Below are 17,617 nucleotides of genomic sequence, written 5' to 3'. Positions count from 1 at the left end.
ACGCCTGGCTAGTTTTTTTTGTTTGCTTTGTTTTGTTGTTTTTTGTTTTTAGTAGAGACAGGGTTTCACCATGTTGGCCAGGCTGGTCTTGAACTCCTGACCTCAGGTGATCCATCCGCCTCTGCCTCCTAAAGTGCTGGATCAGGTGTGAGCCAACGTGCCCAGCCTTATTTTTGTATTTTTAGTAGAGGCGGGCTTTTGCCATGTTGGCCAGGCTGGTATCGAACTCCTGACCTCAAGTGATCCGCCCAGCTCAGCCTCCCAAAGTGCTGGGATAGCAGGCATGAGCCACCATGCCCAGTCTGTAAGTAATTTTTTTAATAAGCTGCATATTTGGCCAGATAAGCAATCTATTATCCTGATAGAAGAACCGCTTGGCCAGATGAAAAAACTATATAGATAAGTTGCTTTTCAGGAATTTCCTGAAGCAAGTAGTAAAGTTATATATTGGTTTATAGCTTTATATTTCTGGGCAATAATTTCTTAAACAATAAGTAAGTCAAATTAACATGGGGGAGTCTCCGTTCTAAGTCCCCACATTAAGCTGTGTGAATACAAATGGTCTAAATTCTTAAATTAGAATACGGTAAGTTGTAGTTTGTCAACATAACTAAGATCCTTATTTAACTTTAAATCCTTAGTCTATTCTTAGATCAAGTTATTTAATAGATAACTTGGACACCTAGATAATTTTTAAGGGAAATAGAATACTAAAATTTGGTCACCCAACATATTTTGAATATATACACTTTGTTTCTTATAGTGGATATATCTGTTGTTCGTGTTAATGACTGTGTTTACCTTACTAATGATTGTGTTTACTCTGATTTAAAGGACGGAAAAATGGATGTGGGTAACTCTAAGAGGTGATTTCCTTAGTTTTGTTAATTTGCTAAACTGTGTATAATACATACTTCTATATCCCCTTCTAGTTTTCTCTATGAAATAGAAATCAGCTACTTTGACTGAAAGTTAGAATTTATACAAATAATCAAAGACTATACTAAAGCAATAGTAGCAGAAAAGTGTGATTATGAATGCGAGGTAATGGAAATATTTTCTGTCTTAAACTAAAAGGTTTGGTTCTTCTAGAATGCGAAAACAAATTGTGTAAAACAAATCTTGAATAGATATAGAAAGTTGTAAGTAGAAAACAATTTATTTGCCTCACTGCAAATAATGAGTTGAAAAAGAAACAATAAAATATACTCAAATGTTGACAACATTCCCTCAATTTTGACGAGTTTATTTGTAAGATTGTTTTTTAAATAGGACAGGCCAGTAGACAGAGGCTGCAGTCAACCATAAGCATGCACTGCACTCCAGCCTGGGTGACAAAACGAGACCCTGTCTCAAAAAAATACAACAGAAATAGGGCAGGGTGTTCAGTTAGGCAGCACGTACACTAACATTGGAATGATACAAGAAGGTTAGCATGGCCTCTGCACAAGGATGACACAAAATCATGATGTGTTCCATTAAAAAAAAATAGAGCAAGGAGCTAATAAATCCTTTCTTGCTAAGTACTATATTAATGTAAAACTAGAATTTGGTTTTCTATGTACTAAACTAACAGTGTATCTCAAACTGTTTGGTCTGCTCTTAACAAAGGGTAGTAAAAGTTTATGCCTTTACATTCTATCTGGCCTGACAACATAGCAGAAATTCCATATCCCATCAAAACAGTTTTCTGTATTTTATGGTCATTTCTTCAAGCCCTTGATTATTAAGCAGCAAAAACTTAAAGTTCTTCATTTGCTGAAAAGCTAAGACTCCTTTCTTTTGTGTCATCATATTCTTGTTATTTAAAATATTGTATTGTCATTTTGATCAACAGATATTGAATTAATTGTTTATCAGGCACATCTGACCCTATATTAATAGGTGATCTAAAGTACTCCAATAACTCTTGGTTTTGCTTTCCCACAATCACATCCTAGATTCAGAAAAATAAAAATTAGAGGATTTTCTTCACACATAAAACTATCTTTGAAATTTCCCATAAGACCCCTAGAAAATCATGAAGCTTTTTTCTTTTGTTTTATAAAAGTAGAGATGTACCAAATAATTGTTTTCTTGACTTTCTTAGTTCAACACTATTGTAAGAATTGATCAAAAGAATAGTCAAATTAAAGGATACATTTTATTTTTTTAAATTTTTTTGTTATACTTTATGTTCTGAGGTACATGTGCAGAACGTGCAGTTTTGTTACATAGGTATACACGTGCCATGGTGGTTTGCTGCACCCGTCAACACGTCACCTACGTTAGGTATTTCTCCTAATGTTACCCCTCCCCTAGCCCCTCACCCCCTCAATGGGCCCCGGTGTGTGATGTTCCCCTCCCTATGTCCATGTGTTCTCATTGTTCAACTTCCACTCATGAGTGAGAACATGCGGTGTTTGGTTTTCTGTTCTCGTGATAGTTTGCTGAGAATGATGGTTTCCAGCTTCATCCATGTGCCTGCAAAGGGCATGGACTCATCTAAAGGATAAATTTTATAAATAAAATATTACTCACACATTTATTTCTGAGACTGTACACATTACAGAATAAATTGGAAGGCCCTGGATATTTGCCTGTGCTCTCACTGTTCATAGTATTATTTTACTTATATGAAAAACACTGATCAACTTCTTATTAAAAAATTATGTATTGCACCGTGACTGTAATCCTAGCACCTTGGGAGGCTGAGGCAGCCGGATCACCAGAGGCCAGGAATTCGAGCCCAGCCTGGCCAACATGGTGAAACCCCTTCTCTACTAAAAATACAAAATTAGCCAGGCGTGGTGGTGCATGTCTGTAATCCCAGCTACTCTGGAGGCTGAGGCAGTAGAATCACTTGAATCCGGGAGATGGAGGTTGCAGTGAGCCGAGATCATGCCATTGCACTGCAGCCTGGGCAAAAAGAGTGAAACTCGGTCTCAAAAAAAGAAAAAAATAATTATGTATTGCACCTCAACAGAGAATTTTACTGTCTTCAATTTTGACCTCATCATACAAAGCCCACCCTAGAGTCACATTTGAGAATAAATTGAGATGGGAGAGTTCTTTGGACCCCTTCTCGGGTGACATGGGTGTGGCTCATTTACTCAGCCACCACACAAACCCCATGCAGGAGTGGGAGCATGCAGGCAAGGGGGTGCTGGTGCCTGGGCGAGCGTTTTTGGGCTCCAGCCCCATGGTAGCACCTAGGGATGTGTTACAATTAATGCTCTTTTAGCAGTTGCCATCCATGGACAGCTAAGTGTTAACCAGCTCAGTGGAGAGTTGGGGCAACAGCTTTTTATAACCTGTTCTCTTGGTACCTGGGTCTTTGTCCCGGCATCCAGGAAGACAGGTCACACAGACTTGAATGATGGTGAATGCAGAGGTTTTATTGATTGATGGAGGTGGCTGTCAGTGGGATAGGGAGCTGGAAAGGGGATGGAGTGGGAAGATAAGCTTCCCCTGGAGTTTGGCCATTCCCAGCCAAACTCCTCTCTGACCGTCCAGCTGCCTCTTTGATATTCAGATGCTTCTTTTCTTCTCTCCTTCTCTGCTGGGCTGCTTTGCTCCTCTGCCAGAGGAGTTTGGGGTTTTTATGGGTACACAGGATGGGGGCATGGCGGGCCAGGGTGATTTGGAAAAAGCAACGTTTGGGCAAGAAAACAGCAATAACTATTCTCATTTAGAGTGGCAGTTTCCAGGCTTGAGGGTGGAGCCTTTGCCAGGGAACCACCGTCTTCTACTCAGTATTTCCCTGCCTCCTGTCCATATCAAAATGACATTTAATCAAATACGGAAAGCTCATCATTAAGGAGCAAGATGTGAAAACAGTGACTACAAATTTCACTGCCCACTCCCACTCAAAGAAAAAATCAACCTGGTTTGTGGTCAAAGCCTCACAAGTGATGAGCAATACCACTTATTAGCCAGCCAGGGACCTCAAGAGTATTTGGAGACTTCAAGTAGAAAGAAATTCACCAGAATCTATTAGTAATGACAGTGTAAACTTGGTGGATAGAATTTTGGGGGCTTGGTTTTGTAGTCTTGGGATAGAAGAAAAAAATAACGGCTTTTAAAGAATTCAATCCTGTATTCCCTAATGAAATTACCTGACAGAATTTAATTATTTGGCCTCTGTAGTTGCTCAATACTGAATGTTCAAGGAAGTATATACAGTTAGTTAATACCTCTTGCTATGTGAACTATGTGAACTATCATGACAAAATATGAAACTAGCTTTATATGTGAGTGATCAAGAATAATCTCCAGAGGTTATTTATGATCACAAAAAGAGGCTGTTAAATAAAAGTATTTAAAACTTGGAAATAAGGCAAAAAGGTAGCTTGGCAAAAAGGAGGAAACTTCAATGTCATAGTTTTTTTTTTTTTTTAAACAGGCTTAACCAAGGATTATTTAATTATCTAAGGGAATGTATCTGAATTTGACTTGGCTATTTTATGTTAATTAAATATCTGATCTCTGACAAATGTGTTTACTTTTAGATATAGCCAGGAAGAGAACAGATTTAACAGGGACTGCTTGTGCATTTACCAGTGACAACGAAATTTGAAGGAGGAAAGAATTTTTTATTGAGTATCACCTAGATGTCAAGAACTATACATTACTCATTGAGTCACAAAAACAACTTTGAGTGATAAGTGTGATTATCTTCATTTTACAGAAAGTTGAAGTTCAACAGGTAAAATGATTTGCCACATTATTTAGCTAGTAAATGGTAGAGCCAAATGTCAAATCCCAAATGTTCTTCTTTCAAAACCTACACTCTTTTTCCACATTATTCTACCCCCGTAGTAAAACCTTTTTTCTAATGACCACAAAGTTATACCTGCCACTTCTCCAAACTGAAAATTATATCTAAACGTCAACAAAAAATATACTAGTTAGAAAATAAAAAATTTCATGATGGGAAATGTAAGTATATATTCTGTGTGCATAGAATAAAAGATCTATGAGTCATCTGCTACAACTCACTAAGTGTTTAGTTGAAAATTGCTCTTTATCATCTAGCTAGATAGCAATTAGAAGTGTGAGGGACAAAGTATCCCTTAAGAAAAATTGGCTAAAGAATAAATCATTTAAAGTGCTTTACAGACATTACCTAATACATTTTCATACAACCCTGTGAGCTACACAGCCGTACACAAAAGCAATCCTAATTTGTTTACAGGCATTCAAAGGTGATACAATGTAAAATGTAAGGCCAAGATGCTGCTAACAGCATTAAACTTACCTTAGGCCTACAGCAGTGCTGGTCATTTCAGCTGAAACACCACTAAGTTAATTAACCTCTATTTTTTTTCTTAACCTGCTTAGTGAAAATGTCAGTACCATTTGGGCCATGAGGCTTTGCAACTAGGCAGGTCATTTAGTTTTCTTCTCCGCTTCCAACTGCCCCTCTTTGACCTGATCAACGGTTAACACCCTTTATTTTAGAAACAATAGGAGATATTCATATTTACCATCCTTAAGGGACTGGTAAGTAGTCTCTGAAGCCACTGTTTAAGCCAGAAAAAGAAATCACCTTTGATTCTCCCTCTCTCTAATCCAATCCATCAGCAAGTTATGTCAATTTTACTTCTAAAATCCAATCTGTCCACTTTTCCCTCATTTCCTCTGCTTCCACATTTGCCCAAGCTATTAAAACAAATGAAGCCACCAAGGTAAGCAGTGAAGAGTTTTCTTGGAAGTACAAATATTTGGTAAACACTACAATTGGTAGCAGAAGGAAATGAGATAGAAGAGAAGCTAAAACAGTGGGAAAAACAGAATATATCTGATATAGGAAGAGAATTTAAACAGAAAGAATCAGAGACCTAAGGTTGAATCTCAGGTGCTTCCAATCTGAAGACAAATAGGACATGTGTGAATTTGGGGTGAATTTGGGATGTATTAATTATATTGAAGACTACTGTACCATGTATAAAACTTTTACTTTATACAGCTTCCAAATGATTATGGAGAAGATTTCTGTATCATTTTTTTCACTGTGAAAACTTCCAGAATGAAAAAACTACAAACAAAATAATTGAGTAATACTTTAGGATTTCTTTATGTTTATTCTCTTGTATCAGTTTTTAACTAACTGAATAAATACAAATTGGATATTTGGGTTTTATTTTTGTTTTATTTTGGTAGGGGATACTCAACTTGATTGAAAGATCTAAAGGCTGATGTTCAAATTCATTGTGCCAAAAATAAGTCTTTTTAAAGAAATCCAAATAGGAAAAGAGGGAGTTATCTCTCTTTTTTGATGATATGATTCTATACCTAGAAAACCCTAATGATTCTACCAAAAAACTCCTGAACCTGAGAAATGACTTCAGTAAAGTTTCAGGATACAAAATCAATGCACAAAAAATCAGTAGCATTTCTATATACCAATAACATTCAAACTGAGAACCAAATTAAGAACACAATTCCATTTGCAATAGCCACAAAAAGAACAAAATACCTAGGAATACATCTAACCAAGGAGGTGAAAGAACTCTACAATGAGAACTACAAAACATTGCTGAAAGAAATAATAGATAATACAAACAAATGGAAAAACATTTCATGTTCATGATTGGAAGAATGAATATTGATAAAATGTCCATACTGCCCAAAGCAATCATTGGATTCAATGCAGTTCCTATCAAATTACCAATGTCATTCTTCACAGAATTAGAAAAAACTATTCTAAAATTCATACGAAACCAAAAAAAAAAGCCTGAATAGCCAAAGCAATTCTAAGCAAAAAGAACAAAGCCAGAGGCATCTCATTACCCAACTTCAAGCTATACCACAAGGCTGTAATAACCAAAACGGCATGGTATTGGTACAAAACCAGACACCTAGACAAATGGAACAGAATAGAGAAGCCAGAAATAAAGCTGCACATGTACAACCTACTGATCTTTGACAAAGTCAATGAAAATAAACTATAGAGAAGGAACACCGTATTCAATAAATGTTGCTGGGGAAACTTGCTAACCATATGCAGAAGAATTAAACTCAAACCCTACTTCTCACCATATACAAAAATTAGCTCAAGATGGATTGAAGACTTAAATGTAAGTCCTCAGCCTATAGAAATCCTAGAAGAAAACCTAGAAAATACTCTTTTGGACATTGACCTAGGCAAATAATTTATTACTAAGTCCTCAAAAGCAAATGCAACAAAAACAAAAATTAAGTGGTACCTAATTAAAGAGCTTCTGCACAGCAAAAGAAAGTAGCAACAGAGTAAACAAGCAACCTACAGAATGGGAGAAAATATTTGCAAACTATGCATCTGACAAAGGACTAATATCGAGAATCTATACGGAACTTAAACAAATAAACAAGAAAAAAAAGCCACTAAAGAGTGGGCAAAGAACATAAATAGACACTTCTCAAAAGACATAAAAGCAGCCAACAAACCTATAAAATATGCTCAACATCACTAATTTTCAGAGAAATGCAAATCAAAACCACAATGAGATATCATCTCACAGCAGTCAAAATGGCTACTACTAAAAAGGAAAAAAATAACAGATACTGGTGAGGTTGCAGAGAAAAGGGAACATTCAAGTACTGTTAGTGGGATTGTAAATTAGTCCAGCCCCTGTGGAAAGCAGTTTCGAGATTTCTCAAATAACTAAAAATAGAATTATCATTCAACTCACTGATTCCATTACTGGGTATATACCCAAAGGAAAGTAAATCATTCTACCAAAAAGACACCTGCACTCACATTATTTATCACAGCACTATTCAAAGACATGGAATCAACATAGATGCCCATCAATGGTGGATGAATAAAGAAAATGTGTTACATGTATACCATGAAATACTACACAGCCATGAGAAAGAACAAAATCATGTCCTTTGCAACAACATGGGTGCAACTAGAGGCCAATATACTAAATGAATTAACACAGAAACAGAAAACCAAATACTACATGTTCTCACTTATAAGTGGGAGCTAAACAGTGGGTATACACGGATATAACGATGGGAACAATAGACACTGGGGACTCCAAAAGCCAGATGAAGGATGGAAAAACTACCCATTGGCTACTATGTTTACTATTTGGGTGATGAGTTCAAGCAAAGCCCAAACCTCAGCATCATGCAATATATCTACGTAACAAAACTGAACATATACCTGCTGAATTTAAAACATTTTTAAATAAAATAATAATTTTTTAATTAAAAATATCTTTTTTAGTCTTCCAGAGGAAATTATTCTCTCATCTAGGCAAACAAAAATTTAGCTTGGAAAATATTTCTTTACCTCATAATCTTAAAAATTTTTAAATGAAAAGTGTCTAAATTTCCTCCAATATTCTTCATTAAATTATCTTTAATCTGTATTTAAGAAATATCATGCCAAGTGCTGTGGCTCACATGAGTAATCCCAGCACTTTGGGAGGCTGAGGCAGGAGGGTTGCTTGAGCCCAGGAGTTCAAGACCAGAGTGGGCAACATGATGAAACCCTGTCACTACAAAAAATACAAAAATTAGCTGGGCATGGTGTCCTGTGCCTGTGATCCCAGCTAGTGGGGATGCTGAGGTGGGCAGATCACTTGAACCCAGGAGTTCGAGGCTGCAGTGAGCTGTGATCACATCACTGCATTCCAGCCTGTACAACAGAGCAAGACTCTGTCCCCACTCCAAAAAAAAGAAACATTAATATTTACTAAATTCAAGGCATACTCATATATTAAAACAGTGATCCCCAACCTTTTTTGGCATCAGAAACCAATTTCGTGGAAGACAATTTTTCCATGGACCGGATGGGCAGGGTGGATGGTTTCTGGATGAAAATGTTTCACCTCAGATCATCAGGTATTAGTTAGATTCTCATAAGAAGTGCGCAACCTAGATCTCTCCCATGCACAGTTCACAATAGGATTCGTGCTCCTGTGAGAATCTGATGCCTCCACTGACATGACAGGAGGTGGAGCTCAGGTGGTAATGCTCCTTCACCAGCTGTTCACCTCCTGCTGTGCAGCCTCGTTCCTAACAGCTCACAAACTGGTACCAGTCCATGGCCCAGGGGGTGGGACACTCGTATTAAAAGATAATTTTTAAAAGAAAATAGTATGACTTTCAAACAGATATAAAGTGAACATGTGTCGAAACTTTTATTTATTTAGTTCATTAATTAGAGAACCAGTAAGATGTAACAACTGGTTTAAAGAAAAATTCAAAGAACCACACATATACAGGTCAGCAGAAATTGTGAAATAAATTTGCTCAATAGATGTAAAACTTGAAATCTGTTCAACATCCAGAGGGCAATAGTCAACTGACTCTCAAATGAGAGACAATTTGCATTTCTATGGACAAGAATCATTTGCATTACTACAAGTATTAGATAATATAGCACAATTATGTGCTATAGTTATTTTACAGCAATGTAAAATAAAGGTAAGATACACAAACCCCCATAGAATCAGATAATCTGGACAATGCCTAATTTTCCACTGATGACAACCATATTTTTTTCTCAATTTCTAAGTTTTTCACATGTTTTCCCTACATATAACAAGGACTAAGTCCCTGTGCCCCAATGTATAAGTTTGGAGAGAGGGGGATGAGGAAAAGGAAAATAAATGCAATAACTGAATAGTTTATAAGGTTCAGTGGGATATATGCCAAAAGACAGAACGGATAATTTCCCAATTACACACCATATGCACAAGTAATGAAGATATCTGTTCTGATTGGATGGTGTCTGTGTTGAAGGCATACTTAAGCATATATAGAAACAAAATACTATGAGAAATGAAAAAAGGAAAGATTTATATTCCCATAAGGAGGTATGGCACAAGTTCATGGAAAAAGCAAAATGTAGCAGGTCTTTAAAATAGAAAGATTTTAAGTAAGTAGAATATAAGATGTGGGTGGGGGGGAAATATTTCAACTTAAGGGAATAGTAAGAGAAAAGCCACATATATAATGTTCCTGGCTTGTAGTTTAGCATGGTTTGAAGAAATCAGAGCTAAGAGAGAAAGGGAGATTTAGGCCAAATCACGGACAATCTTAAACATGTTGACAGGTTTGTTATTCATTTTGTTCCAATAAAGAACCACTAAAGATTTTGAGTAGGTGCATGACAAGATCAAATATAAGTCTTAGACAAAAAAATTCTAGCAGCAATTGGAAAAAAAGAGATTGAAAAAGTAAGAAACTAAGGCAAGGAATCCAGTAGAGCCTGTTGCAATGGTCAGGATAGAGCCTAAACCAGAGCATTCTGGAGAGGAAAAGAAAAGCTTTGGGGAAGGCAGAGTGAATAGGATATGCTGATTCATTAGATAAGTGATTCCAATTTTTGTGACTGTGTGTTCACATTTGTTAAAAATTGGAGCATGCACTCCTCCAACTTATAAATTGTAGTTATAAATTATAAATTATATACTGCTCTACTAATGTACTAATACAATACATGTAATTTGAAACATTCATACATGCTCACAAACTTTTTTTTGCTCTCTCAAAGAGTAAAGATTTAATTGATGTTTTGGGTGCTTAGTTTCTGTCTTGCTAATGTTGATGGCTTTGTATCAGTAGTAATTCTCAAAGTACTGTACATTTACAGCAAGGTCCATAAATTCTTATTTCAAACAGTTTTGGTAATTTTACTTTTTTCTGATACCTTACAGATTTAAGTGGCCATGATATATATCATACATATGATATATATATATACACACACACATACATACATACTTTTTTTAACCATATAATGTAACTAATAAAGAGTTGAGTTTTTTGGTTTTTGTTTTTTTTCTGAGACAGGGTCTCACTCTGTCACCCAGGCTGAAGTGCAGTGGTGTGATCTTGGCTCACTGCAGCCTTGACCTCTTTTGCTCAGGTGATCCTGCTACCTCAGCCTTCTGAGTAGCTGGGACTACAGGCATGCACCACTACACCTGGCTAATTTTTATCTTTTTTGTAGAGACAGTGTTTCACTATGTTGCCCAGGCTGCCTTGAACTCTTGAGCTCAAGCACTCTGCCCACCTTGGTCTCCCAAAATGCTGGGATTACAGGCATGAGCCAGCATGCCCGGCGTAAACGTTTTTGGTTTTGTTTTTTGGTTTTTTTTTTTTTTTTTTTGAGATGGTGTCTCACTCTGTCACACAGGCTGGAGTACAGTGGCACGATCTCAGCTCACTGCAACCTCCGCCTCCCAGGTTCAAGCGATTCTCATGACTGAGCCTCCCGAGTAGCCAGGACTACAGGTGCAGGCCACCATGGCTGGCTAATTTTTGTATTTTTAGTAGAGAAGGGGTTTCACCGTGTTGGCCAGACTGGTCTTGAACTCCTGACCTCAAGTGATTCACCCATCTTGGCCTCCCAAAGTGCTGGGATTATAGGCTTGCACGCCTGGCCAAAACCCTATACTTTAGATGAGTAGAAGGCAGAGTAGAAAGAAGATGAGTCAAAGATTAGCAGAAATGACTTGAAGTATAGTGTGCCAATGAACTAAAGGGAAAATTAAAAGGATGAACAAGGTTTAGAAGGAAAATAAAACTTGTTTTCCAACATATTGAGTCTGAGGTACTATGAGAGGCATTGAAGCTGTCCCTGAGGTATATGAAAATGAGAGGACCATGAGAAGCCAGGTTGCACGTGTGAATCAGGAGTGATAGTTGAGGCCAACTTACAATTTAGGTTTGCTAAGAAGAGAAATAGGCAAATGAGAAACCTGAAAAATGCTTTTAAAAGGGGCTTTGAGAAAGCAAGAGGAATCTTCGGAGATGCATGAGAAAGGTAAGAGGAGAGATTTGAATAAAGCAAATATTTCAAGAAAGCTGCACAGCTAAGAAGGATAAAGCTAAGATAAATACGTTGAATTTGGTAATTTAGGATGTGGCCCTAATTTGAAAGAGTGGTTTAAGTAAAGTAGTAGGGACATAAGTTAGTTTTCATGTAAAGAACTGACAAATAGTAAAAACAATTTTTTTTAATGGAGAAAGTAACCACAAACTCTTCCTTCAGAAGTCTGGTGGTGAAAAAAGAGAGATTGTGTGGTGCATTAAGGAAGATAGGATGCATGTGGCAAACAATGAAGAGGGATAAATTAAAGGTAGAAATAAGGAAGGGGAATTTAGGAGACCAGATTCTCAATGAAATGATATTGGTATAATCATACACACAGGTGAGAGTGACAGTTTTGGGAAAGGGGAGGAGGAATTTTTCTTTGAATCAGAAGGGAAAAGATAAAGTGTAGCAGTTTGTTTTAAAGTAATACATAGGGCCAGCTTTGTGGCTCATGCCTGTAATCCCAGCACTTTGGGAGGCCAAGGTGTGTGGATCACCTAAGGTCAGGAGTTCGAGACCAGCCTGGCCAGCACAGTAAAACCCCGTCTCTACTAAAAATACAAAAATTAGCCAGGCGTGGTGGTGCACACCTGTAGTCCCAGTTACTCGGGAGACAGGCAGAAGAATCACTTGAACCTGGGAGGCAGAGGTTGCAGTGAGCCAAGATCACACCACTGCACTCTAGCTTGGGCAACAGAATGAGACTCCATCTCAAAAAATAAAAATAAAAATAATGCATAGGTTGACAGAGTTTCTGTCAGATAGTTTCTGTCTCTCTTTAAAATATTATTAAGGTGTGAGGTAACCTGCTGAGCATTAGTAAACATTCTGGATAGCTCAGGGGTAAGGAAATAAACATGGAGCCGCTAACTAGTTTTTAGCAGGAAATGACATGAGATTTTAATTTAAGAAAGTTCTGTCTGGTAAGAGGTATGGCAGAATGGCAGTAGGGTTGGATTTTCGGGTGACCTGAGAAAGACGAGTAAAAGGATAAGAAATGCAGGAAAGAAATCATCCCTTAACCAAGATAACAGCAAGTGGATAGAGAAGGGGCAACACAGTTGAGAGTTATTTAGAAGGAAGCAAGGATGACTCAAACACTTGCTTGGATAGCTGGGTTAATGATGAAAACTTAGGCATAAAGGTTGAAAGTAGATAAAGGAGAAGGAAGGTGATGAGTTTGTTTAGGAAATGGTATATATTAGGTATCTGAAGGATATCCTAGTAGGCAGATGGTTCTTACAGCATGAAGACAGATAAATATGGACTGACATAATCAGGGGTGTGTGTGTGTGTGTGTGTGTGTGTGCACGTGCATGTGTGTGTATAAGGAAAGTGATCCCATGCCAGTGGTGGGACCACTAAATATTGACTAAGTGATCCTAAGATCACTTAAAAACAGCAAGAAGTGGGCTGAAAACAGAGTCTCTGCTTTGTTTTAGATGGATACCAAATAAGGAAGAAGGGTCAACAATGTCAAGTGCCACAAAATGGTCCAGGAAGATAAGGAATATAAAGTGACCCTTGGATTTAACAACTAGTCATACCACACAGCCTTGGTGAAGAACAATGAAATGGCTGAAGACAGAATGCTAATTGAGCCAGTGAAGGCGGAGAGTCAGCACTGCTCTTTCTAGATGTTTGCCAGAGGAGGAAAGAGTTGATGAGGTAAACACACAGGAACAGAGTCCATGGGTGTTTTTCATTAAAAAAAAAATTTTTTTTTGGAGGAAGGCAACAGCAAGGTGATAGGGAGAATTGGAAGACACAGAAAAAGAATGATTTGCATGGGGATAAGTGATGGAGGAATCAACATCCTCAAGAAAGGAGGATAAGAAAAGATTCAGAGCAGAGGTAGAGAGATTGGCCTTAAACAAGAGAAGAAAAAGGAGGTTCACAAGCTATTTACAGTATTTCAGAAAGCCTTCTGGAAATTGCAGTTAATAGAATGTCAAGTTTCTTTACTTTTTGCAGGCATTAACTCAACCCTTTGGGTTAACACTGGTTATTGCATGTTGATCAGAAATTCTAATTTGCTGTTGATGACATCATAGAAATGTCGAGGATGTGATTGGCAGACCATATATTGTTGGCAGAGTTATCCGGTTTTTACAATATCTAATTCTTACAACATGTGATCAACCTCCGATCAGAATGACAGCCAAAATTAAAAGACTATTTGCAGGGAACAGTGCCTAAGTGTTTGTACACTTATTTAACTTTATTGCTTATTAGCATTACATCCATGACAGTGATGTATGTGATTTCATATAAGTGACAAAATCTTTCAAGATATGAAGTCCATGGATGAAAACATAATAAAGAGTCCTTGGATGAAGAGAATGGGAATGAGTAGACAAGATCTCTACAGTCCCTTCATATCTAATATTCTATAATTTTAAGAGGAGCCTATAAGCACAAGTTCAGGAATGGCTAAATGGGAAAGTTGTAAAGAATACTTGACAACACCCCAACTAAACAATGACTCACTCTAAACAAGGCAAGGCAAGTAGAATGGCAAGCAATGTAAATAACCATTCCCATCTGGAAGGCAGCACAAGAAAAACCATTTAAAAAAGGGGTGGGGTGGGAGCGAGAGGAGAGTAGGGATAACAAGTGCTTTATTAAGGAAATGGAGTGCTGGCTTTATTGAGAATCACAAAACATTAACCAACGTTAGCAACGGGGATGATTGTCATAAGCACATTAAAAACAATTTTTTTTGGCTGGGGGTGGTGGCTCACGCCTGTAATCCCAGCACTTTGGGAGGCCGAGATGGGCAGATCATTTGAGGTCAGGAGTTCCAGACCAGCCTGACCAAAATGGTGAAACCCCTGTCTCTATTAAAATACAAAAATCAGCCGGGTGTGGTGGCGTGCACCTGCAATCTCAGCTACTCGGCAGGCTCAGGCAGGACAATCATTTGAACCCAGGAGGGGGAGGCTGCAGTGAGCGAAAATCACGCCACTGCACTAGAGCTTGGGCGACAGAGTGAGACTCCCTCTCAAAAAAAAAGAATTTTTTTTGGCACATCGACCTAGTCAAACTTGTGTAAATACAAGTGAGAGTCAGACTCTTTTCTCATCAACACCTACACTAAGTTAGGCTCCTTCTGTACCTTCCACTCGGAGCTTTGGTGTACTTTTACCCACCAGAACTGGGGAAACTGAGGACATTAAAAAAATGGTTTAAGAGAAACTGGCCAGAGCAGTGAGTTAAGTATTAAGACTGGTCTTACTCCTGGGTTGGATGCCAGCAATCCATCGGCCAGCACCATCAACTGGACCCATCAATCCAATCTGGCCAGCACCCAGGGGCAGCCAGACTGACCAGCCAGGCCACGGATAGCCAGACAATAATCGACCTTAGGGTGTCCTTCGCATCCCGCTGGGCGGGTTCTGGGAGTAGAAGGCTGAGAAAGGGGAGTGTTGGGGAAGGAAGGAGTGGGACGATGTGTACTTTTCTCCCGGAACTGTAGTTCTATTGCCCCAACCTGGGCTCAGGTAGCGGCCAGTAAACTAGGAGACAGCCCTAAGGCTCGCGTCCGGGCCAGGCGGGTACCCCTAGTACTCTCTCCTCTCACCCCTATGGCTCTGCCGCAGCCGCCGCCGCCCGCCGGGGCGCGTGACCCGGTGACCCCGGAGCACTGGGCATCCGGACCCCCCTCGCAGGCGCAGCCGCTATTAAGGCAGGAGGCTAAAGAGGAGGAGGAAGGGGAGGAGACAGGCGTCCAGGGCGCTTGGGGAACCGGCACGGCGGAGCAGCGGCGGCGGGGCTGGGGGGAGGCCGCTGAGTCGGCCGCGGCCGAGGAGGGGCAGGCGGAGGTCGGGGGCGCCGCGGCCGCGGGGTCAGGTTCCCCAGCGGGAGGCGCGGGTGGAGGCCTAGGGAGCTGGCGGCCGCTCCTCGCCTGGCTGCAGCGGCGGCAGCCCCAGTGCTGCCCCTGTGCGGCGCCCCTTCCCCGCTCCGCCGCGCACTGTTGTCATGGAGGAACCAAGATGGCGGCTCTGGCCTACAACCTGGGCAAGCGGGAGATCAACCACTACTTCAGCGTGAGGAGCGCCAAGGTGCTGGCGCTGGTGGCCGTGCTGCTGCTCGCAGCGTGCCACCTCGCCTCCCGCCGCTACCGAGGTGAGCGGGCCCTCCCCCCTGCCCGGGCAGGCCGTGGGGGAGGCGGCGATGCGTCGGCTGGAGGCCGCCCCCGTCGCCCAACACACGCCCACGCGGCCTCCCGCCCTCCCGGCCCGCGGGGGAGGCGGTTCCCCCACGTGCCCCCAGGTGTCCCCAGCAGCGGGCCGGCGCCCGAGGCCAACTGAGTGGACCCCAGTGGGGGCCACCACAGGACAATGGCTGGTGGTTCTGGGCTCCCCGAGCCGCCCGCGCTGGGGTCGGGGGCGCCAACCCTGGACCTGGCCCAAGGTGCTGCCGAGGTCCAGCTCCTGAGCGGTCTGGGCTTGGGGAGACGCGCCAGACCAAGGGCTCGCGTGCAGGAAGTCGGACAGGCGGTCCTTGGGGGCAGCCCGGGGCGCATGAAGCCCAAGGCCGCCCTGCAAGGGGCACCGCTGCCAGGAGTGGGGTCGCAGGTCCTGCTTCTTAAGGGTCCGGCTCTTTAGCCTTCCTTTAATTTTGCCTCTGCCCTGTAACACCCAGTCTGGGCTGTTGGACAGCGGCAAGGGCCGCCCCCATTTTCCTTTGCCAAAAGGGCGACAGCTGGCAAAAGATGCCTGTGGCCAAATGGAAGAGGTGCCACCCAGCTTTTGTGATACAGAATCGTTTAAAGGCCTCGAAGTGCACACTTTTTACAAAGTTAAGGCACTAGAGCAGATTTTTGGAAAGAAGTTATGGGTTGACAGGCGTAAAGGTGGGCAGTTGAAAGCAAGTTGTAAGCAGTTTGAAAGCAGGCCTTGGCCATGGGTTTTGAAATTGGTGTAAAGGGGAAAAGGAAATATGACCTTATTTCAGAATGAATTATCTTTCAGTAATCAAGGGATATTTACTTGTCCTCGTTGACTGTTTTTTTTCCTTTGTAAAAATGTCACTGGGAGTGAGGCTAACAGGCAGAGAGAAATTAATAATGATAGGATCTCTTATTTTTGGCTCTTAATACTATCAAAGCCATTATCTGGACAGCTCTTGGTGACTGTGAGATTAATCAATCAGTCAAGATATAATGTGTAATGGACAGGTGCAAATTAGCGCTGTGCCCGTTTAACTTTACACCTACTTTGGCAAAATATCCATAAACGGGGTGCTGGAGTCTGCGCCGTATTCTCATCCCAGGAGATCTTTCAATTTTGGTCAGTTTTGCTACTTTATTTCTTCCAACTCCTGAGAATTAAAAATATTATACTCTAGAGCCATACTGGGTGAACAGCTTTTAGTATACTAAATTGATTTTAAAAAGTAGATTCTTTTTTTTTTTGTTTCATCTTTTTTTTTTTTTATTATTATACTTTAGGGTTTTAGGGTACATGTGCACAATGTGCAGGTTTGTTACATATGTATCCATGTGCCATGTTGATTTCCTGCACCCATTAACTCGTCATTTAGCATTAGGTGTATCTCCTAATGCTGTCCCTCCCCCCTCCCCCCACCCCACAACAGTCCCCGGAGTGTGATGTTCCCCTTCCTGTGTCCATGAGTTCTTATTGTTCAATTCCCACCTATGAGTGAGAACATGCGGTGTTTGGTTTTTTATCCTTGCGATAGTTTACTGAGAATGATGTTTTCCAGTTTCATCCATGTCCCTACAAAGGACACGAACTCATCATTTTTTATGGCTGCATAGTATTCCATGGTGTATATGTGCCACATTTT

At 40.5% G+C, this 17,617-nt stretch overlaps 1 protein-coding gene, 1 long non-coding RNA gene and 1 other non-coding gene across 3 annotated transcripts in view; 2 read left to right on the top strand and 1 right to left on the bottom strand.

Moving 5' to 3' along the window:
- The first annotated feature begins 1,381 nt into the window (after nucleotides 1-1,381).
- LOC116809840 (U6 spliceosomal RNA) lies at nucleotides 1,382-1,485 on the top strand. Its single transcript, XR_004370019.1, has one exon. It is a non-coding gene; the product is annotated as a U6 spliceosomal RNA (small nuclear RNA).
- Nucleotides 1,486-2,350: 865 nt separating this feature from the next.
- LOC131380695 (uncharacterized) overlaps nucleotides 2,351-17,617 on the bottom strand; it is a 30,687-nt gene continuing 15,420 nt past the window's right edge. The window contains exon 3 of the long non-coding RNA XR_009208791.1: nucleotides 2,351-2,484. This is a non-coding gene — a long non-coding RNA (uncharacterized LOC131380695). The remainder of the gene's footprint in view (nucleotides 2,485-17,617) is intronic.
- The window catches only part of CASD1 (CAS1 domain containing 1), a 52,902-nt gene continuing 50,759 nt past the window's right edge, over nucleotides 15,475-17,617 (top strand). Inside the window, exon 1 of the mRNA XM_032761036.2 lies at nucleotides 15,475-15,931. Within this exon, the coding sequence (XP_032616927.1) occupies nucleotides 15,799-15,931 (133 nt within the window). The 5' untranslated portion in view covers nucleotides 15,475-15,798. The remainder of the gene's footprint in view (nucleotides 15,932-17,617) is intronic.

Source organism: Hylobates moloch, unplaced genomic scaffold (assembly GCF_009828535.3).
Source record: "Hylobates moloch isolate HMO894 unplaced genomic scaffold, HMol_V3 SCAFFOLD_1, whole genome shotgun sequence".
Classification (NCBI taxonomy): Eukaryota; Metazoa; Chordata; class Mammalia; order Primates; family Hylobatidae; genus Hylobates; species Hylobates moloch.
This window is presented reverse-complemented; position numbering and strand designations above follow the sequence as displayed.